General features: G+C 37.9%; 1 protein-coding gene across 5 annotated transcripts in view; it reads right to left on the bottom strand.

Moving 5' to 3' along the window:
- LOC122866295 (metabotropic glutamate receptor 4-like) overlaps positions 1–24,666 on the bottom strand; it is a 151,663-nt gene that overhangs the window by 77,910 nt on the left and 49,087 nt on the right. The window contains exon 3 of one of the 5 annotated variants that reach the window (XM_044175790.1): positions 16,738–16,779. The exons of the other annotated variants lie outside the window; for them this stretch is intronic. Within the exon in view, the coding sequence (XP_044031725.1) occupies positions 16,738–16,779 (42 nt within the window). The remainder of the gene's footprint in view (positions 1–16,737; positions 16,780–24,666) is intronic. 5 annotated transcript variants of the gene reach the window in all.

Below are 24,666 nucleotides of genomic sequence, written 5' to 3'. Positions count from 1 at the left end.
CAACATGAAGAGAACTACTTTCCATTATGCTTATTCATAAAGGTCTCCTGCAAAAGCTGCCTCAGTATATCACTTCTCTTAAAATTTAAAAAACACTGCTCACCAAACCAGATCTCAGGGCTGTTTAACTCTAGTTACCCTTCGGGTACTGAAGACTGCCTTCCACTACTTTGCACCTTATAAATGGAATGAGTTACAGAGGATTTTAAAACTTGAATGTTTTACCCCACTGGCCGATTTTAAACGTTTAACTTTCAATCTATTTAGTGATGTCTACAATTGTGTCTCTGATGCTGTATGTGCTTTTGTTTTGTCTGGCTGTTTGTTGTCCTTTCTCTCTAAATTTCAACTTGTAATGTGTTCTTTTCAGTTCAACCATTCACAATGTATTAGCTAAGAAGTAACATTAGGTTTTTATTAAGTTTGAGTTTTCCAGGGGATCACATTTGTTCAACATGTTTTTGGTTCATGATAGACATCTCTTTATAACAAAATTGTCACAAAATGAAAATTAGCCTTAAATTGAGGCAAGATTGCCCCCCAGATTCCTCATCAGAGTAGAATACACACAGTACCATGAAAACATTTTGGGAAACATGGGGGCATGTTTTAACCCAATATCCAATGCCCAAAGGCAATTTTACCAACATCAACATTTAGCAGCTCTGCCTGCTGTCTTTAGACAACTGTAAATGTAGAAACAAACAGTCATGATAATCATACACTAAAACATCTGCCAGGCTCCAAAGTCTGCAGTTCAAGGTCTGCTTTTGCACTCCATGAACAGTGGGTTTTGGCATTGTTTTGCTCTGTGTCAGAGAGCTACAGAACAGCAGAGCTCGCAGTGTAAAAAGCTCCTCACTCTCACACAGCAGGAGCTTTGTGTGTTGGCTACAGTACAGAAAGGGCTGCATGTCATTGGCCAAAACGGCAGTGTACTATATTCAGGCAGAGATAATGCCTGCAGTTTTCTGCTCCAGCTTCATGCAGATTAAATTTTCTCAAATTACAATTTCTAATTTATGTTGTTTAACTATATAATGGCCACTTATTACTGGAATAGAATCTGCAATGAAAACAACAATAAATATAATATTTTGTTTTCATGGATGCTCAGCATCTGCACAGGCACAAACAATAGAGACACACATCATTATTTCATTCACATACCTTCTTAATTCAATTTAGAGCCTGAAAAGAAATTTGGGTGTGCAAAGTGGCTGCAAACATAAAAAGAAGTTGTTTAAATTTTGCAGTGAGGGATGGGGGTGAACTCTTTGAGTCAAACGCGCCACTTCAGTATCCAGGCTCTCTCCTTAATTGCTATCAGCTGCTGTTGACACTAAGGGGAGATTAAAGTTTCACTTTGTTACTGTCAGGGTAAGTGGAGCAGCAAATAGCTGAGCCTCCTGAATAGAAAACCAATTCCTGCATAATGACATAACAAAACAGATTCTCACTGCTCTGGGAATGAACAACGTAGCACTGAACACAATGGGGACATTTCGCTATGATTCAGACTGATTCAATATTATATAAAGCCCCTGTATAGGAGTGGAAATAAGTTCATTATCTCAATTATTTTCTTGGACTTTCACAAAGGCAGTTCCTAATTTCTTCTGTCCTTTGTGTTTGTGTGTTTGAGGCACTGCATAGTTATAAATGGGTTTAGGTCAACAGTTAATTTAAGCCTAAATGGTAAACTGTGAGCCTAGATAATGCTGCCTAATGCCAGTGCAGCCATGCAGTGTGGCCATACTGTCCACTGTCAAATGTTCAGCCCCAAGAGGCTGGCGATAAAATCTCTGAGCATGCTTTAGACCTTTTCATAATATTTCCATCTCTCAGATTTGACCTTTAATATTATGACATTCGATTGAATTGAGAGAAGGCAAAGCCAATAACATTGAGCTCATCCTGCTTTGTCTTCCACAGCGACTGACATCATCCTGCTTCAATCATGCAGATCACTCTGGAGAACCAATGTCTCTGGGCTGCCTACTTCGGCTCTACTGAAGTGATGGTAACGCTTCAGTTCGATAAGGATTTGTGAACTGAGCTGAACCTGCTTGTGAGCTGACCTGCTTGTCCTCAAACCTGGAAAAAGCCGATCAACCTCTGATGTCAGAAATATTGTACAACTGGCTTAATTTATGAAATATTCGTCATCAGGAATGTACACCCAACTAAGACCAATTCAAGCGATAGTATAAGTCAGAATAGACAAATTAATGAGATTTTCTCCAAATTAACACTTCTTGTAATAGAGGTATGGTTGCAAAAGATGATAAGTGTCTGGTCTAACTGTTTGGACTATCACACATGAGCAACACAGATAGTTACCGTTCTTGTTCTTGTACAATGAGGGTGTGTGGTTGTTTGTTCATGCATGTCTGTTTTCTGTTGAAAGATTCCAGATATTGATTTTGGTGTCGCACTTGTTCCACTCTGGAATTGATGAGACAAATGACTTTACTGTTACAAAGCATAACTTTGTGTTTGACCTGAGATTTAATTAAAAATACTAAAGACAGCAAAATACCACATGCTAGTACTCCTTCCAATCCAGCTTGCATGTGGAAAAGCTCCATGCATTAAGTTCCTACCTATGGCTTTTATCCAGTTTTATTCAGTGCAAAAACACTGTACTAGTACTTCCAAAAAACTCTCAATATCAATATAGAGAACCACAATGGATAGTGAGAGGGTACATGCTGAAAGTCCAAACTCCGTCACACGGGTTCTCTCTGGTCCCTTTGGATATCTGAGATGGTCAGAGGTTCTTTGAAGCACTTCTCATCTGTGCTAAACATAGCACCCCCCATCTGTTAAAGACGTTATGACAGAGTGTGTGAGAAATCAACTGCCTGCTATCTGGGTCTCTATCTCTCTGCTCTCCTCTCTGTGTGCACCAAAGACGCCACCTCTAGTGACCCTTTATTCAAGCTGCTGAAGTTTGTAGAAAACATTATCTATCGATGACACATCAGAGGGCTGACTGTTTCACTGAGCCAAAAACAAGTTAACACTCTTGATACGGTGCAGATGAGGACTGATTTCCCCCAAAATCTACAGCATCATCTTTATCTGTAATCAGTGATGTGAACACAAGGAAGCTGTTCAAATTTCTTGAGACAACAGGATGAGAATATCGCCAATCTAACCACAGAGGATGTTACTCCAGCACCCTTTTTGGCAGGCTCAGTGTGTCACAGTCAGTCCTGGTCCAGTCCTACAGATCCATCATTGAAAGCATCTTCACACCATCCATCACAGTCTGATATGGCTCTGCCTCCTGCCGCTCCAAGGGAAGCGTGTCATTCAAACCTCTGAGGGGGTTATCGAGTCCGGGCTGCACTGCATCACACACACACCTGCACAATAACAGAGCAAGGAAAAAGGCAAAGAAGATTTCCGCAGACCCTGCCAACTGGGACAGCCACCTGTTTGACCCGTTTGGTTTACTTAAATCACCTGCCACCATGACTGTCTGTTCACATGGGCAGACACTCTTCCTTTCAGACATGAGAGTCAAAAAGAAGAGATTACTGACACTTCACGCTTTAAATATTTACATTATAGCTCCAGGCTGGTGGTTCAGATTGTATTTAGATATTAGTGAAGATGATCCAGCATTTTAAACTCATAAAACCCAGACCATATATTAGCCCGGAAGCAGCTGTCAACTCACAGGGGCTCTCAGTTTTCTTTATGTTGCACCATTTGATAAGGCAGCATGTCGAGCTAATGAGCAGCTACTTCACATAACTAATGTTGAGGATGATCTCACAAAATATAATTAACAACGTTGAAAATTGTTTCGGTGTCAGAATAAAAAAATGTTTAAAACATGTTCCTGGAGTGATTTATTTATTTTGTGAGATGGTAATGCCATTACCTTCTAATATTTTGTCCACCCAATTTAGATAAGAGAGGGTAGACTAATTATTAGAAACATCTCTCAGTATACAATTCTGCAAAATGACTATAAAGTTGATTTTACACCTCTCTGAAACAATTTTAACAAAAACTGAACATAATAACCTTCATGAAGATAGAATTTATTGCAGGACTGTTGCATTAGACTGCATTAGTTTAAGCTAGGTAAATAAACTAATAAACTGGCAACTGAGTGTATTTGCTTCACAGTTCTCTAAAGGCAGTATTGTTTTAATTCCAATAGTGTTTGTTATTTTTCTTCATGAAACATTACAAACATGTGATAAATGCTGAGATTGTTTAAGAAAATATATGGAAGCAAAGAAGATATAAGAAACTGAACACCTAATTGTTAAATTTGACCACCCCTGAATACTTATGTTGAAATTGGAATACCACATGCTTTCAAAAACATATTTCAAATGATATGGTTTGAACTCTCCTTTTTAAAAATCTGAGTAGGTCATTTTTGATAGGTGTGTAGGCGATTTTGTTTTGGTTTCACAAATTTAGATAAAAAACTCAAGAGTCAAATATTTTAAAAACTGTTTTCAAGTTGCCTAAAATAGAAAACGAGCAGGAAGTATCCTTAGTGCTTGAATGTTCCAAGTTTGAATTTTTCATCATGAATTTTGATGTCTGAATTTTTACCATCCAATTCAGCAACCTGATTTTGAGACTTGACTTGATTTTTTAGATCTGAAAATGACAAAGTCAAAGAGCAATAACTCAAAAACAACAAAAAAAATACAAATTTTTTGAGTATTAGACTATTGAAATATTTTGTATCTGAATCTGTGAAACCAAATAACTTAAAATCTAATTTCTGAAATTGCTAAATTCTACACAGAGTATAATTCAAACCACATACATTTAGAGACATGGTTTTCAAAGAAAAGCATTTCATCGCTATAAATTTAGTAGTATTTAAACATTAGTAGTTACCTTTTTCATGTCTTCACAGTGAAAGCACAGGTGGAACTAATAACATTAACGATGCTCAGGTCCTTTTAAGTGTCAGAGGTAGTCATCTCAGTGAGTCAGTACTATGCGCATGTATCAGGGCCCTGAAATTAGCCAAACTAAATGGGATGCAACCATTATTAATGTTATTAATTACACCTGTGCTTTTGCTTCACGACAACTCAAAATTCCTGCTGTTAAAAAGCCTAGAAAAGGTGAGCAGCACACGGACTTACTTACTACTTCGAGATAAATTATATAAAAGGTGATGTTAACATTTGTGCCGTGGCCACCTCCTTCGCTGTTTACAAGTCGGCTCTCACAGTAGCCCCTACTTGATTTTATTTGCCAGAGTAAAAACCAGAAACAGCAACCAGACAAGCTTGAATCGCTTCCAGTATTTCTACTATAAATCCAAACAAATCCAAGCAGTCAGGGTACACAGTTTACACCAGCCATGTCCGTGTCCTGTTCCACAACATTCAGCACATGGGGGATTCCTGTGCTGTGCATAGCTGATCATCTGTCACTAACACTGATGCAACCGGTAAGACATCAACGTGGCCCTCACATGATGAAAAATAGCCACAAGCACAGCAAAAGATAACACCCCACCCAACACAGTAGTGGCAGAGGTTCAGCAGAAGTCCTCTGAGACATGCAGCAGCATGTGACAACCCACCATTTGAAACCATATGGTGGTAGAAAACACACACACACACACACACACACACACATCCTCTGCCAACATCTCCACCAGGTAGCTAATGAGGAAGAAGTTTAGGGATGGTTTGGGCCGGAAAAACATTAAACTAAAACTTAAATACGAACAGTGGAAGCATAACTTTGAAGATAAATCCCCAAGACAGAATTGTATCCACTCCCCACCGCCTTCCAACAAAAATGTTAAATCATGTTGTGTGATGACACTCCAAACTTAAATAAAAGTGACTGATACATCATAACAATTGGCAGAAATTATCAACCATGGTTATGAAATAAAAGACAAAAAGGGGAAAGCATCCCTCTGACAAGTCTCTTTCTCTGCAGTGTGCTTAAAAACACCCCAAGATAAATCCTCACAAACCAATAAAATGCCACTTAATAACACAGGTACAGAATGTCCTCATAAAGACCTCGAGATATCATCAATACCCAACCATCAAAGTTATTGCACCACTGGGCTTGTAGTGACAGGAAGAGGCAAGATATTTGCCTTGGCCCTAAAATTATTTTTCTCAAACTGGGCAGACCACAAAGCTGTACAGAGTGTCACATTCACTGACCCTTAAAAAAGGGCTGTTGCTTGTATGTCAAGCCTGTATGCCTTTAATCCGTGCGATTTTAAACACAATCTTGAGTGAATCTATCCTTATCAGTACTGGCAGGTAATATTCGCGGGTTATGTTCGCCTTTTGTGTGGGCTTAAATTTGAACATCTCTAGTGTTCATTTCAACTTGCAGCTATCCATCTAACAGACGGAAATAAAAACGGAACGGATGCATTTGAGCGTTTATTTAAAATTCTGTGTGATTTTCTGTTCTTTAATGTTGATACACCATATTCCTGAAAAACACAAAATGCCTCTCCTTCAAACATAAAAAGGGCAAAAAGTCAAAACATTGTGCTCAAAGTGTCTCTGCTGCATATTCTCCATAAACTTAAAGTACATGCACTGACATATTTATACACAGCACACATACTAACAGCATGCGTCGTGATCCAATTAAACTTAAAGATTTTCTCATCTTTTTGCACTAATTTTGTGAAATAAAAAATAAATGAGTGGTGGTGAGTTTGCAATTATGAATACCTTCACAGTAACAGCAGTCCCACTTCACTGTTGGTCAATAACATATTATGGCCCTCTCCTAAAATGACTGGATATGCACGATTGCTCATAAATCATTTCTCTAGCCTCCTGCTTTGTGTGACTTTTGGAAGTTTTGAAATTGTGTCTTTATTCTGAGTTTATTGATGAATAGCTTTCAGGCATTAAATAATGGCACAGCAAGATCAAATTTAAACAAGTCCACATACTGCACAGCGAATTTCGTTGTTTTTTATTCATTAGTTTCTGGGAATGTCAGATGTAAATGGACTAACTGTCAAGTCTAAAGTCTTGTAAAGCGTATAATTTCACAACGATTGATCCACAATATCACATACTTAAAGCTTATAGTTTCTCCAATCATGTAAGAATACTACAATGGACAAAATATTTCTAATTTTCAACACCAAACTTTTGAAAGGAGCAACAGATTTTGTAGTTGGAAAAACAATGAGCTGTTTTGTGTAATGACACAAACACCAACTAAGCACTGTCTTCGAGTTGTTTGATGCTTGTTCAAATGTGTGAATACTTGAAATATTACTGAAACAATTAATCGATTACTCAATTAGTGGAAAGACAGAAAATAAATAGCCAACTATTTTGTTGGACTGTTGTTCAGACAAAAGGCATTTGAAGACGTCACCTTTGGCTTTAGGACGTTGTAACGGCATTTTATAGACCAAAGGATGAATCCATTAATTGAGAAAATCATCAGCAGATTTATCAATAATGAAAATAATCATTTTGCATTTGCAGCCCTATTGCGGGGCTCAACAATAAGGAATGCCTGATTGCCTGGGGCAAGTAAATCGTTTTTTTCCGGAGCTGATGATGGAAGTAGCTAAGGAGCGAGCCATCTCACTTCCTTCTCATCTCTCTTGAGAGTTGCACATGCGCAGTACCGATCATGCACTCATGAGTAAGGATGGGTTCTGAAACCAGGTATTAAACGGACCCTGGGGCTAAATCATTAAAGACTGTAGTATTATCACGCTCGCTGCAGCCTCTCCTGGTGTCAGTCAGTATCAGTCCCTCCTCTGCTGCTGTGATTCATTGTAGGTAAGTTACTATGGTTAGTTTGTCTCAGCCAGCAGCTAAGTTTATAAGAATTTGCCAAATTTTGTGATTCATGGCAAACTAAGCTAAACAGTTATAGACTTCAAAGAGACAGCTTCGTTTTAACTTGTTTGTAACAATTCGCTATTAGCCGAGCTAGCTCGCTGTGCTTGTGTAAAACATATGAGAGACTGCAGACAGAGCAGATTAAAATATCGCTTTCTACATGACATGTTTATGCTTGCTGAACAGATGTACTGATAAAGTATTGGCTTTTTACTCGTGGAGGTTTTATTGCACTTACTTACAGTAATGAGCGTAGTTGTTGTCAACACGAGTAATCTCCGCCGCGGCCTGTCTGATCTGCTGTACGCTGACGGTGCACCGTGTGGGTGTGTGTGTGAAGGACAGAGGACAGGAGGAGTGACTGATACTGACAGATTGTTTAGAAAGAATGAAGAACACACATCACTCAGATTTTCAAGTCAGGAATATGATTTATTTTACTGAAATTTTAGATTTGTTTTAAAGTAAGATATTGAGTTTATATAGTGACTTTGCTGTTGTGAAGTTTACTGTTGCTGCTCTAGAATCAACATTTTGTTAAATTTAAAATATTCAGTTCTAATCCTGTTCTGAATTATTTTTTTAAATATATTTTTAAAAAAGAAAAAATTTAGTAATGAAAAACAATAGTATTGATAAAGAACCAAACTGATAAGCGTATCGATAAGAGTAGTAGTATCAATAAAATCCTAATGATACTCATACCTACTCACGAGAAAATGGCTACGAGGTTATGGTAATTTATCACTCACTCACAGTTAATGAGTCCCTCTCTAGGGAGAAGGACGGGGCTTGTCATTAAACATGGCAATTAACAATTTTGTTGTTATCTGATAACTGCCAATAAATAAAACAATTTGTATAGGGGCAAGTAAAAATTGACTTCAGGTAAGTAGATTTCTGACCCACTTGCCCGACCGGCAAGTAAAAAAAACCTTAATGTTGAACCCTGTAGTGTATACTATAATTGTTCTGTCTAGTGTCCAAGGCAAAGGTGTTAAATATGAGTTTACAAACAATAATACACCTAACCAAACCCACTGCACAAACCAAACACACTACTCGACTCTTATAGAAGTGGTCCTCACATAGACAATGAAAATAAATAGTCTAATATAACAGTCAGTGAGGCTGTTTGTCATGATTTAGGGTGTATGACTGAAATCATGTATGGTTGTACTCAGGAAAATTATTTTTTTTTCTCTTTCTGGTCACTGAGATAAATCACAATTACAATGGCCTTTCTTATTATAAGTTCTGGCCTGTAATAAATATAGATGATGCTACAGACAATAACCACATGGTAACCTATGCATTACAACATGCTTTGGGGCTAAAATGTCTCATTTCAGAAAAGCAGCTTAAGTGAATTTCCTGTTTTGAATTCGATCACACAAAAACCATGGAGGGCCGACTGCTGCCACTTCTACACCTCCACCCCACTTCTAAGTGTGGTCTTTTGAAAAACTGTCCATCACGAATTCATCACTGAAGCAAACACAAATTAATTAATTCAGCAAAACAACGCTGCCCAGTATTCCCCTCAAATGTAAGTATCACTTTGTGCAGGCAGGTGCAGCAAAGCCTCAAGTATAAAAGGCTGCTTTCTTTTCTTATTATTTTTCTTCTTTTCATGGGATGGGTAGCTGCTAGCTGTTAATAGTGAATAAATTGGGAATGCAATAATAAAAATTCTTCACATGATTTTCATTAGTATGCAAGGTGCTGATGGCAGCAGCTCTGCATTTGTTAACAATATCCACACAGATTTTGCAAAGCCAAGGGAAAATGCAGTAAAAAGACTTGAAAACCCCAAACCAATGGAGGGACACTTGCAGGCTTCTGTCTCTTTTCTTTTTTAGTTCAGCTATAAAATCAGGCTCATGACCAGCTTTTTGTCTTCATTGTGATCAGGAGTAGGTGGGTGAGTAAGAGTACTGTAGCTTGTGTCTTTTCACACAATAAAATTCATAAAAATACAGAAAACGATACCTAGAAAAGCCTCAATTCTGGACAATGTGAACTTCTTGGTGTGCAAAAGAAAAACCTACAATATCATACATATATTTCAAGCTGTAATTGACAGCAAGATCTGTTACATTTTTATAAATGTATGTAGAGGGAGTAAAAAAACTGGATAGCCCTAACTGAGCTGTCAAACTAAAAGCTGATTATCTTCATTAAATGCCCAGATGACAGTTATCGCCAGCCAATTATCCATACCACATATCTGTCATCCTACTGGAGAACCTGTCTGCAAACCACAAGAGACATAACTCCCACATTGTAATTCATAAACTTAAAATAAACTCTTTAGTCCAATCTCCAGCCTAAAGATTAGGCTTCCCTGTCAGCTCAGGATAAACCGTGCAGAGTCTTCTTTACTGACTCTGTCCCTGTTGCTTTCCCTTTGTTGTTTAATGAATAAACGACTCAATTATTGATGATCTCGGAGTTCCTTAATTATTAAAATGTACCTGTAGTTGAAAGCAGTGCTGGGGTTAATACGGGTGATATAGCGGCTTGGAGGAAAAAAACACCTACTTAATTGTGATGATTAGCGCTGGGTGCCCACTGTTCTGGTTCATGGTGTGACAAGGTGGAAAACTGGAGGAACAGCAAAAATAACAACGTACAAATAGCGTATGGTTCAAATGTTTTTTTATGCTGATTTTATTTTTGCATTAAATATAGATAATAAATAGATAGATAATGATTTGGTGTTCAATTTAAAAAAAGTTAAACCAGCATTCATTGATATTTTTGGGATACTTAGGGGAACAGTGGAACACGCTGTAAACACAACATTAACATATTATCACCTTATGAGATTGATATGGCGAACTTGTTAGCAAATAGTTGCCTATTAACACATCCAATAGACACGGAGCAACATTAGCATTTATTTGGAGTCATGTTTCTGTCCTTCTGATACATTTAAGTCCAATATTCACTCTCCTTTTAGCTCTGTTTTGCTCTCCACTAACTCCCGAGAGGAATATCTGGCTCTTTAGTTTGCTAAAAGCTCCACTATGTTCACCATATCAGTAACCTTGTCTGTCTACCGTTTCTACACTACCTGCCCAGCACCAGTGGGTTTAGCAGAATTTGTTTGCGGAAAACATCTGCCTGCTGCGGCTGCTGATAACAGTAAAAGAGAACTAAAACAGTAAAGTTGAGCGCTGGAAAACCAAAATTCTAAGCTGAAAGAGGCTAAAAGAGCTGAGGGGAACTGCAGAGTTACTGATAATTCTCTGTGGGCTTGTCACTACGCAACAACCCCTTTCACATTACATACAGTCATTTGATCCATAAAAATATTGATTCAAGCAGCTTTAACATTATGAAAGTCTGTTACTGTAGACATATGTTTATATGTGTATATACAGGGCAGGATGTACTAAATTTGTGCTGTATCGCAATATCACTAGATTTCCGGCCAATGTTAGCTAGTAGAATCATAGTATTTTTAGCCAGTTTTACTGTGAAGCAGGCAGGTGCTCTGTGCCTTTGCTAATTGGCATTTTGGCAGCATTACGAGCCAACGGGCAGCTTCTCAATTACTGGGTTGTTTCGCTAACAAACCTGCCAGTGTTGCACCTCAGTGTATTCAATTTGCCTTAACCAAAAAACATTTAACTAAATGTTCTTTCTTTCTTTCATTATAATATTAGATTTGTGTCACTATAGTGTAACAAGCTCAAAGTTTATATGACAGGTAATGAAATTAGATGCCACTGAAGCAACAATGCATAGTGTCTTTTCTGACACCTTAACTGTTGCACATCAAGGCAGACAGGGAGACAATATTTCATCCAGTCCAGAACACCAGCCGCACCAACAATAGAAAACAACTGCCTTTGAATGGTGGATCAGGATGTTGGATTTATCATGCTCTCAACATGACCTCTTTCGACTTGAAATACACAAGTCCTTTGATTGCTTCAGCCTCCCTGACATGAGCTTTCAATCAGACTCTTTGAGAGCAATTCCCTGGCCAGGCTTTGTCATCTATATTTCCACAATTGTTTGGGGTCCTGATTTTGAGGAGCACTCAGGGACCGATCGGTTTTACCTCGCCTGACCTCCTTTCTTCTCTCCAGAGATGAAGAGATATTCAGTCCTTTTCAAATGCTGCATGTACACTCAATTATCTATAAGACTGTTGATATCATACAAACTCATTTGCATTAAAGAGACAGAATCAAATCAAAGGGTTATTAAATTGTGTTTTGATGTTTAAATGAATCGTTGGAATACAAGTTCTTTGCTCTTTGATATTCAGGACAGACAACAATTAAATCAACTTTAGACCTTTAACTTTTTCATAAAGCAGTTACTTGTTTTAACTTTGTCTGATGTCTCTGTTCGAAACCTCAACTTGATCATGTATTTTCAGTAATTGACTAATTTCTTTATGTGTATGTGCAGAGGGAGGACAGGGGGAAAGGAAACAATGAAAAACTGCAATGAAAAAGAAATGGGAAGAAGCATGAAGTCAGCAGAGGCATGTTTAAGGTAGATAAGGTGAAACCAATTGACGGTTCCTGCTCTTTCCCAGTGGCAACAGACATTTTATTGGCAAGTTAGTAAGATAGTCTCCCCGGCCCCAAGAATAAGCTAGAGAATTGCAACAGCTGGAGAAAATGCTATTGGTCACAGCGAGTCATTGAAAATGGAAGTCTCAGTGGTGAGAGCTTCTCCCATGAAATTCTGCTTTTCCTCTTTAGAAAGGTGTGGCATATTTCTAATGAGATCCCTCTATCACGCTTCAAGTCAGAATTCACAAAGTAATTAACACATTCAGTATGACGTGCAGTCTCTTCTGTTCACCCTGCACAAACTTGTCAAGATGCGGGAGTTCATGATCCATTCAGTTCTTCTTTGATTGTGAGAAGACTCAATTCAAAACAGTTGCACTCTCTCTCTTGAGTATATGAGTTTTTAAGCGCTCATCAGGACCCATGAGAATAAGGCTAAAAACAAAATACTGCAGGGAAACATCTTATCATACATGTGTTAGAGGCTACAAGAAACAGTTTAGTAAAGGGTGGTTGAGGAAATGTGTCACAACAACCCACAAATAGCCCTGGGATGGTGCCCCTGGACACTCCGGTTTCTGGCATGTGCTCCTTGATCAGTAGGCTTGGGCAGCCTGGCACATGGTGGGAGGGATTGACAGTTCACAGCTTGCTTTCAGGACTGGTTGGATAAATGATTAAAACAGCATGATGGGCAGCTTTATAACACAGACAGGGTCAAAGAGGGCTGGCAAGTCACTCTCTGACAGGAAGAAGAAGAGGGAAAAAAAGAATCCACTCACAGAGCTACCCATGGCTAATTAGATCTGACGGGCAATGGAAAGTGAGTTCAAATGTAATCTATTCATAATCATGATGTTAGCGTGAATATTGAATTTGACATGATGCAATGATTTCAGCCATGTCTTGGAAGTACGAATAAATTCTGTTTCACAACAGAAGTCACTCCACAAGGTTACTGTAGATACTGCTGAGCAATACCACAACTAGGGCTGCAACTAACAACTGTTGATCCATTGTTAATATTTTTGTATTAACAATGGATCAAATGACTATGTGTCACTTGTAGTGACTGACTTTGCCCCAGCTGCACAAAGCATTTTAGCATCTTTTCAGCTCATTGTTTTGGTTTTCCAGCCTACAACTTTCTGTTTTGGTTCACTCTAACCTCACTTATCAGCATCATTTCTAGCTGCAGCAGGCAGCTCTTTTCAGCAAAAATGCTCTGATTAAAGTTAGCGACTAGCTGTTGAACGTATTGGACCATTTAGCAGAGGCAGAAATTTCACTCAGGAGTTGGTGGAGACCAAAAAACAGAGCTAAAAGGAGAGTCAATATTGTACTTACATTCATGGGGTGGTCAGAAACACAACTTCAAATGTTGCTCGGTAACTTCTGGACTTGTAAAAAGGCCACTGGTTGCTACCAAAATTGTCAACTTAAAAGGTGAATGTCAATGCTGTGTTTACAGCTTGTTTCTCCTGACCAAAACTGGCCCCCAAAAATGCAGGATTAAGTCTATAAAATAATAGAACAAGGTGACACCTTCAAATTGCCTTTTTTGTATGATCAGCAGTTTGAAACCCAAAAAATCATCATATTTGAGAAGCTGGAACCAGTTAATGTTTGTGTTTTGTTTTTACTTGATAACATTAACGATTACTGGATAATCAAAACTGTTGCGGTTGACTGACTAATCGATTAATCGCTTCAACTCTAATGGCAATATTTCATTTCAAATCATTAGGAAAATACATTATAGTTTAACATTGGTCCTACCTTCCCCTGCATAATTCAGGAGATGCTTCCAAGACTCTGTTGCTATGTTGTGTGACTGATTAATACAACCTAATTACTCTACCTAATTATGCAGACTGCCTCTCAATCTTGCTGTCTTTGACCCTCCCCCCCTACATTGTCTTTCACTTTCTCTCCAATGTGGCTGCCCCTGCCCTCAATCGCTCTTACTCTCTCTCCTCTCCCTAATGTGGCGAAGGCGGGGGGAGCTCTGCAATGGTTGTCAGCGGTTACAAAAAAGAAATACATCCAAACCTTGAGATAGAGTGCAGTTTATTCTCATATTTAATTTCATATCCTAAATCAGCTTGGGGTTTGTTCATTAATATTGAGCGCTGTTCCTGCCAGGAACTTGTGATTTTCATAAGCTCATTAGTGACTGCACCACAGATCATCAGGGTCGGGGTGAGCAATTATTATGCTACAAGTGGAGAAGCCAGCTTATGAAAAATATGTTAATCAATAATGGCTTTAAGCAAACTAGTTCAAGCTCTAAAAAAGGTTAATAATGTACCAAATTTAGTTATGTTTTACCAAATTAAATCCGGATAGAGAATATAGATGCTCTAAGCCCACCCTCGATTTCCCACAGTTTAGCATGACTAGAGGAACAATTATCAAAATGAGCATTGTAGCACAGAGTGGCCATGAAGACCAAATTACAGCCAGCGAGGGCATTTCTATTTCTTTTTCATCCATTTAAATAACATGACCTGGAGAAGAGTTTAAATGAGGCACAGCAGCAACAAGAAGGACCATTGGAAGGATTTCTCCTGGTCGGCCTGTCTCAATGATTAGTGTAGGTGTTCAGGGAAACACTAAAAGGTCCTTGTGGACGTTAAACCTGATTAGAGAGTAAACAATCATTTGTGATAAGTAGGCCTTCTTCATGGTGTCACTAATGACCAGAAAATTTATTCATGACAGTTTTTGCAGCCTATAGTGTTTCCAAGGTTAAGGTGTTTCTATGAATAGCATTTGTTATATTGGTATTTCATTCTAAATTCAATATGTGTGTGTACGTTTGGATTTAATAAGGTAAAATGAGAAGATTGAGCCCAACAGTGTTATTTTTGCTTATTTCTTGTTTTAAAATATGGAAGCTCACTGGGGAGAGCATGTTGCTTGTATTTCCTTCATCAGCTGCTGATCTTTTCTCCGTTTGTATATGAGAACACATTAACTTTTCATGAGGATGAATTTAAGAGTAAAAAGCATGCAGTGTGTCAACTACTGAGGTTTTTAAAACCTAAATGTCAGATCAAAATTTCATCGGGAAGGCAGAATGGAAAGACCTAGACTAGTAACATGGTGCATGCTGCATTTGTGAGTTTTTTCTTGCACAGTGTTGTTATCTGGTCTCACTGATAGTTACTGTGTGGTCGCTATGTTTCACTTACTTTTTAATGAGGAACTGCCAAAATACATGGAGTAGGACACAAGCACAATACACGTTTGTTTAAACAACTTTTCACGTCCTGATGAATAGGGAAAATCCCTGCATTCCCGTGGTGACACGCAGATGGCTGAGCAGAGGGATTTAATAGTAGTTTAGCTTTTAAATATATGCTAAAATCACATATCTACTATCATAAAATCCTGTGGTTGGTCCGTTTTGCTTTCATACCACAAACGAACCACACCAGTGTTTACTTGGAAGTGGACCAAACAGAGGTGCGTTGTTTTTGTAATTTGGCAGTTCCTCATTAAAAAGTGAAATGTAGCAATCCCACAGTAACTATCCCCCGAAAAAGCAAGATGCCTCTTTTGTGCCATGTTTCTACCTGTCCGTCATAATTTATGATATATGAGGTCCAGTTGCAGTCTCAACAAATAATGCCTCAATCAATTATTTTTTGTGAGCTCTTTGTGACACCAGAGAAGAAGAATATTAGTCAGTCACCAGGGTTTGATTTTTGCACTGATGATGCAGGATGACATCATCAAAACTGTCCAATCAATGAGTTGCCAGTCCATATGACTGTGTGCTTACTCCTCGTGTGTTTGTTTGCAATAAGTCTGTGTAAATAATAAACACACCATCAATATATGATTTCTTTTCCTTGGTCTGGACCAAATGAACCGAGCTACAGGTGCTTGTTATCAGAAATAACTGTTTTGATGCCTCTCTCTATTTATGCTCTCTATCTTGTACCAGCTGAGCATACGATACGCTGTATGCATTATATGCAAATACAAAGGGCATATTGTGACCTTACACAAGATCTGCGGACACTACAGCTTTTTATTTAAAGACTTTAGAAACATGTATATGCTGTGTAGCTTCTTCTTTAAGGATTATATTTTCATATTCCATATACACTGAGACTGAGCTCAGCAGCAGGACCAGCTCAAGGAGGATATTTAATACCAGCCATGCAGCCCCATAAAATGGTTGTTCCTGTGTACTGTAGTTAATAATCTCATTACAGTTCATTCAGCTCTTTGGTTCATATAGCTACACCCACCAGCTCCAGTAGGCTATCTCAAGAGATTGGGCTGAGAGAATTAGAGAGGGGCACTTAGCTCTGCTTACTCACTCTCCTTCCTTCACTGTCAAATCCCAGTTCTTTAGAAACACACTGTGGAAAGATCAGATGACATAATGTGAAACCTGAGAGTGAAAGGGTCTTTTTGATTTTCATCTGACAGGCAATATAAAAGCATCACAGTCGCATAATAATTTTCAACAGAAGCTTCTGAAGAAAGAAAAAAACTGTACAAGACTAGCTTTAATTTGTGGCTTTGGTGTAAATATTATTGATGATGTGTACAGCCAGGATTGTTGAAAGGTGGCTGGGCTACTTGTCCTATGTCATAACAATTCACAACACACAATTTTACTCGAATGCGGGTCTCTGAGAATGACCATGTCCAGCTTTTTCAGGCCTGCTACTGCTTTGACAGTAGTAGCTGCAGGGCAGAACCATTGATCTGAGCCCTGAATGTTTGAAATGGAAAAGATCAATCAAAAGCAAAAGGGTTATCAAATTGTATGAAATCTAATAATATGACTCGCACAAGGAAAGTGCTCTACACCAGTGTAACCATCGATCCCTTTCTCAACTTGCTGTTTCAATTAGACAGCTCTTATCAATGGTCTAATAACACCGGCCTAAAGAGATCAGTATCTTTTATGCGCTGTCCAATATTACAAATATGTCCAATATCGTGAACAGGGCCACCTGGGATGTAAATCTTTGTACAATATTGTGGTCTGTGTGTCAAATTGTGGTACAAACAGTTTGCTCAACAGGGTAGGGCAAAAATTAATATTGGCAAATGAGAACTTTCCATTTTGTTGCTGTGTCCCCTGCTGTAACATCAAAGATTTCTTCTGTTATTCTCAGAGTGATGGGAAGCCTTACAGATTTTGACAGTTACAACGAAGGGCTCAGGTTCCAGGAAGATTTATTTTCGAGGTAGAAATTTGTCTTTTTGATTTTACTAGGGTCTTTTTAGCATTGGTATCCATTTGTTACCAAGTAGACATTTTGAAAGCAAGGTCCCTGAAGATGGTGTAATGACATCATCTCTTCTCCCACGTAACAAAATAGTGCGCACTTCACCAAGCAATACTAACAGACAAGATGGGAAAGTGTCTTGCCACAGATTCCTCAATCATTTTGTCTCTGATGAATTTTTGATGTTTCTCCAAAAGCATTTATGTGCCTTTTGAAACCTGCCATAATAGCGTGGGAATTCATAGTTGTGCAGATAGCCTTATATAAATCCCTATTTAATGTGACCTTCTTTTCCTTTCATGGAACAAGGATGAGTCACCAAAAAAGGGCGGCTCAAATTCCATTACCAAGGAGGCTTTGGGCATAAGCTAAAAGTGAAAGCATGGCAACACCCTGCCAAAATGAGTCCCAAAATAATTAGGTTGATTCGGATTACAAAAAATGTGAAAGTGAGGTACTTCTATGAAAAAGGAAAACATTATATTCATGACACTTTTTGCCAGCTGATTAAAGAAACATGCCCAATAGCAGTTTTTTTCCCCTTTGGTAAAATATGCATTTGCTGACATTTAATGTTGCATTTGACTCTGCTAACAATAAACTATTCATCTCTTCTCTCTCCTTTCATCATTTCAAGTTAATTTTACTCTTCTCACCTCACTGACTTGCTATTGTTCTCTTGATTCTCTGAAACACAATCAAGAATATCTGTCTTGTTTCATTTATTTCATTTTCATGGATAATATTTGGCACAGCTTTCCTCACCTCCTGTAGCTACTGCTTGTATCATTGTAGGACCAAACATGTAACAGCGAAGTTATCAGCTCAGCGTGGTCTGGTTAAAATAGACCATGACTATCAGCTTTAGAGGGGAAATGGGCTTAACATCGGTCTGTTAGCTGTTCATGTCTTTCATGTGAGCATGACTCTGGCTTATCAGCCCCCCATGCCGTGTCACCCCTGTGATAACTGTGACCACAAAACAGTATTACAGGAAGACATTACAAGAATTAATTTATTGCCTTGTTTCATACTTCAGTTGCTCAATTTGATTTAGAGGCCCTTGTTTTGGAGAATCGAGGTAAAGGTTCAAGATTGAAAGGTCGTATTTCATAAAGTGCTAAAGCGCTCCAATTATAGTTTTAATCGGCTGAGGTTCACTGGGGGAATATAAAGCAACATGTGCCACTCGGGATGAGTGAATTACAGCAGAACCCATCTTTATAGTCTGTCACTGCCAATTGATCAAACACTATTGCCATTTGATGATTTGCTCTATCCTCTTTCTGTATCCATAAAATTATCTTAGGACTACATGGGTAGCCAAGAAAAGAATAATAATTTACTCTTTGAGCGGTTTTATTGGTATTTTGTCTGATCTCAAAATGTTGATTTCGAAGACATGGGGGGAAGATGCAGTCTAACAATCCCTGATTTAGCATGTAACTAGAACAAGAGGCTGCCTGAGTATTTCTTCTTGTACATTTTTGGGCTTACTCTACTTAAATACCTCTGACGTTTTGACGTACAAAAGTCTGGGCCTAAGGGACTGTGACCAGCCCCATTGAGCCTGTAATATACATATAAGCATGCGGCACACCCACACATTCGTTCAGATACTCCTCTTCCTTGTAGTAACGCTGACATATCAGACCATTGTTTGTCACTGTCATATTTTCCGAGACTCAGCTTAAGGGAGCGTCCATGTGCAGTCGGCACTCATGCATTTTTCATGAATACTCACTGGAGTTCCTTTGAAAGACTACGTTCTATAGTCTCCATCAGAGTTTGCTTTCTGTGCCTGTGATATGTGGTAGAGAGGAGAAAATTGCATTGCCCCCTGATAAAAGCCACAGAAGATGAATACTCCAGACAAAAGTGGAACCTTTCAAAGTAGGGCAGATTAATTAGAATAACTATGACCAAGTCTCCAAACTTGTCAGGCATAGAGGGAAAAATCATCATTGGAGGCTCATCTTCTTTTTAAATATTATCACTCCTCTTCTCTTAGTGGTGTATTTCAAATAAAAGCCTTGCTGACACACCAGACTTTTATTATTTCACAACAGAAGCTATGGTTCAACAAATGCCATCAATTGCTGTAATACGGAGGTTTGCACCAGACACCCGCTTCACTGCCTGGCTCCTCAGAGACTCCTGAGCTGAATGGGACATAGTCAGCAGAAGAAAGTGAGGATAACAGAATGGGAGTGAACTCATTCAGCCACCGAAAGCCCGATCAACTACAAAATGAAACATACTATGAAATATGGGGGGGGGCAAAACACATATTCAGATAAAGACAACAAAAAGGTCAACATTGAAGCCACAAAAACTGAGGAAGAAAAATGTGGCAATGATGCAGAAGTGGAGAAAGTTCAATTCCTCATCCTTTTACTCCCACAGGTTCAGATACATGCTGTAAGGAGGAGACGCTTAATTAACTTCATCTTGTTCACCTCTGAGCTCAATTTTTAAAAAATAAGCTCTTCCTGCAAAACGTCAAAAATACAATTATATGCTACACTTATTCCTGACAATTCAATTATCATCAAACATAAAAAGTCTTAATTTAACACACACAACATTTTCAACGGCTCCATCGGTTAAATGCTATAACAGCCAAATTAGGATCTTAAGAGTCATACCTGTCAGCAAAACATTTGGAAAAAAAGTTTTGCTCTGACTTTAAGGCCTGCATTTGACTGACTTACAGCATACAGGCTTTGAGGGCTGTAAGGGACAGATAGCATTCCCACCTCAGATCATTTTCACGAATGTCAGAGGTAGCCAGTGTTAGGAGCGACTATAGGAAAATCTCCTTCCTCGGCATCACATCACACGAAGATTTGATTTACTGTTGCGTGTATCTGCAAGAAAGTGATAAACATGTCTCCTTCCAGCTATTCAGGGGTTTCCTTCTCTTGTCCTCATGGTGGGAAATTGAAGAGGAACATGGAGAATGAGCAAACGGCTCACAACTGTGGCAAACACATTAAATTGGGATGGGTTTTAGGCTTAGTGATGCTCTGTGATGTCTGTGAAGCTGACCAGTCTTAGTTATTTCATGTATGCTGACTTTGAATTTCCGCTAAACAGGAAAGTTGGCATTGCTTCATTTATTTATTTTTTTTTTTTAGAGCTCACTTTTTTTTTATAGCTCAAACAGATATAAAACATTGAGATTACACGTTGTGACACTGGTTGATAATCAATAAAACATTTGACAGCATTATTAGATATTTATTTACATTAGATGATTATATGGCAAGTAAATTAATTTCATGCCAGGAAAGAGTAACTACAAATGATTAATATTACATTAGTTCAGAGAGAAAAATAAAACGAGTTAATATTTAATTGCGTGAAAATTAAAATTTAATGTTCATCTCATCAGTGGAATATGCCATTCAGTTTTAATTGTATATGGAGATCCAATGTCTGCATTTATACAAGCAATATTTGTATTTCAATTAATTGCTATTGAGAAATTAGAGCATTATTTTTGACTTGACAATTACCTGTTAGCAATATAAAGAATAAAAACGAATAAATATAAATAGTCCAACAGTCATTAACAGAAAAAATGCTTGTTCTTTACCTCTGAGTGTAAGACTGAATATCCTTAAAAAGGCAACACACACACACACATCAATTTTTGAGAAATGAACCCAGACTATGTTTCAGGCACAAATTATGTGAACAATACATTCCTCCACCACTATTAGGACAGTGTAACAAATGCACAAACTGGACACCACTTTACCCATTTGTCATGTGAAATAATTACAGTTACAGGATAAGGCGGGCTTTAACCCATATATTTCTTATTGTCAATAAATCACATGAAAAGACTGAAACCAACAATGTATTTGTCCATCTGTCAATTCTTTACAACTTCCCTTGCCTGTCCTTGGAACTCAGTTCCAAGCCCACTGACTACTACTGAAGATATAAATCTTTAAAAATAGGTCACAAATATACACACACACACACACACACACACACACAGTAGATTAAAAACAAAGGCAACACAATTTCCAAAACATAGCTGGCCACTGTAGTTTAGCACACATTACTCAAACAGGAGTAAATGGTGCAATTGTTGCGAACTATTTTCATCTGCGGATTAATCCACATTTGGTGCACTAGTGAGTATTTACAACAGCAGGACAGTGTATGTGGGATTGACTCAAAATAAACTACAGCGACCATGTTCATTGGAATAGAGGAACATGTCACCCAGAGCAACATCATTAATAGTTTATGGACAACAATGAAGCTCTATGGCACAAGGGTATAAGCTAAATCAGGCTTCGGCTACACAGGCAATACTTGTTAATAGGATCAATTCATTGTTGTTTTTGGTCTTTTCATGGGATTGTTTACAAGAAAATAAATATAGAATATCACCAGAGGTATCCTTTAAGGTTAGGCAAGCAAAACAACTTTATTTAAAAAGGTCAGGTTTAGGTAATAACTAACTGGTTAATTTTATGCAAATAATTTAAATCATGGTTAAATAAGAAAAAAATGTAAGTTTTCCATAATCTTCTTGATTTGAGTTGGATTTATTAGTGTTTCTCAGTCTGCTTACCTTCTTCACTCAGAGAAATAGTTAGAAGAGCAGCTTGTTCATCTGGCTTTTGTTTGCTTCATGAATAGGCTAATTATTTCAATGACTTATTTAGCATTAGTGAGGCCAATGTTTTGCCACTTGTCCTGACGGGCCTACTTCTGTATTCTTCTGATAGATTCATGGAGTTTGAAGCCATGTGTATGAGATGGGGGATTGTTGAAGATGTTAATAACACTTAAGATGTTTATAATTTTCTAAATGACTCATCAGAGACTCCCTGTTATTAGCGAGGTGTTGTCACTTGGGGTTATTTGATCCCATGGACTTCAAGGGTAAGAGGGATATTTTTATTCATAAAGACATAAATATAAAAAACTATTTTCAGTTTATGATTGCCTGTTTAGCAGAGATGTGTTATGAGTCATAATATCCAGGTCCAAGTCAAGCCTCCTTAACAGCTTAGACTTAATATAATTATTTCTCTAAATTTCACTGCTAATGAATCCCACTGTACTTAGTAGTTACTGAGGGTATGTAAGATCTGTAGTTATGATTACTTTAAAATCATCTCATTACAGGATAATTCCGATTTATTACAAGTAGGACCTGAACTGATAGAAACAATGGCGAAAATAAGAAGGCCTTAAAGTTTTTAAAACTGTATTTTTTAATGCTAAATTTGTTAGCTTTTCATTTGGGGGATTGAGAGGATGCAGTTATTGAATATATTATGGGCGGACAAAATGTAAGAACTGAAAACATATCAGACTTTGTGTATAGTGATGATAACAAGCTAGAGAATTATGTTTTCTTATCTTAGGTTTAAATTCTTGCTTAGTGTCTTACATCTCAGTCATATGAAACAACTATAAATCAGACTTAATAGTCAGCAATATCATCAGTCTAGCTGATAAACAGAAAAGTGAAATGCACCAATTTGAAAGGTGAATGGTTCCAGCATTGCATTTTTTTTCAGATATGAAAGCTATCTCATAACACCATCTGTCAGAGGAAGAACTTTGTGTTGCCATGCTAACACTAAAATCAAACACTCATGCACTGTGAGCAAGCAGCCAGCCAACATCTTACAAATTTTAATTAATGATATATTATTTAAAAAACATTTAAGATACCAGTCTTAACTGCACAAACGGTAGTGGTTATAAGAAGGAGAGGTAAATGATGAATTTGGGGATTTTAAAACAAACAGACTTCAGATTTAACAGCTTCACTTTTGAATCCAAAATGAATTCAGTTGAATACAGATACAAAGATACCCAAATATAGCATCTCTGTACTCCCCTTGTATACATCTATCCACCACCATAACAGCTTTTCTTTACACCACACTAACACCTGTTCTTTGCTGTGCCTCTGTCATGTAATCCTTTCATTCCTCACACGTTTCTTTTAAACAGCTGGTGTAGCATTATCCAAGTGGTTCACAGCCGCAACAACAGTTGCACTATGAATACAGGCCTACATTTCTGCCATCATCTCTTATATTTAGCTCAGTTACAGTGGTTTTTTTTTTTTTTTTTTTTTTTTTAGAGTTGTGAACAATTGCACACCTTGTTGCATGATCCCGCAGCTCTCTCCCAGAAGCTTTTCTGTCCGCTGTACGGTGTGTGTTTGACAGTGTGCTGAAACACCTTTGACACACAAGTAATCACACCCTTCAATTAACACTTGGGAGAGATGGAGGCAAGCTTTACTTAGACAACTTTATGACAACTTTAATCTTATTTTTGAAGTTTTAGCTATCATTCTTGTCGGTAATAATAGTAATAATAGCATGTATTCACCAAGATCATTTCTGAGATCTGAGAATGCAGTGACATTGCTAAAAGTCAGAAGAGGTGAGAAACACGAGTAAATCGTTCAGCTTTTAGACAAACTCACAGGTTGGCCAAACTTATTCGGAAAAGGCAACTAAGGTCAACGGTAAAATTATTATACAAACTGTCCATTAGTTGTGTGCACACACAAGTGGTTTGGATAATCTGGCTAAACGGTTGACAACCTATCTGCTGGTCCAACTGCTCATGTTTCGCGACCCGTCAGACTTTGTTGTAGGGTTGTCGCTGTGCTCTGAGATCTCAGCAATTAAATTGATGAGTACAATGTTATAACTGACAGAAATGATGACCAAAACTACAACAATTAAGATCTAAATTGTAATAAACTGGAATTATCCTTTCAAGTGGCATTCCAGCAATTTAGTACTGCATGTCCATTAAGTTGGCGGACTTACAAAAGATGAAAAGGTTCGGTCTAAATTGAAGCAGCAGAGGCCATGGTATCCTGACTTTTAGTTCCTAGTATGAGACAGGCTGTCACAACCCTGGATCTTACACCCATAATGCAACTTGATAGATAAATTAGTAAACTAAATCCTACTAAATCCTTCTTCAATGTTAATTTTG

Source organism: Siniperca chuatsi, linkage group LG2, assembly GCF_020085105.1.
Source record: "Siniperca chuatsi isolate FFG_IHB_CAS linkage group LG2, ASM2008510v1, whole genome shotgun sequence".
NCBI lineage: Eukaryota > Metazoa > Chordata > Actinopteri > Centrarchiformes > Sinipercidae > Siniperca > Siniperca chuatsi.
Note: the sequence above shows the minus strand (reverse complement) of the source record. Positions and strands in the feature narration are given on the sequence as shown.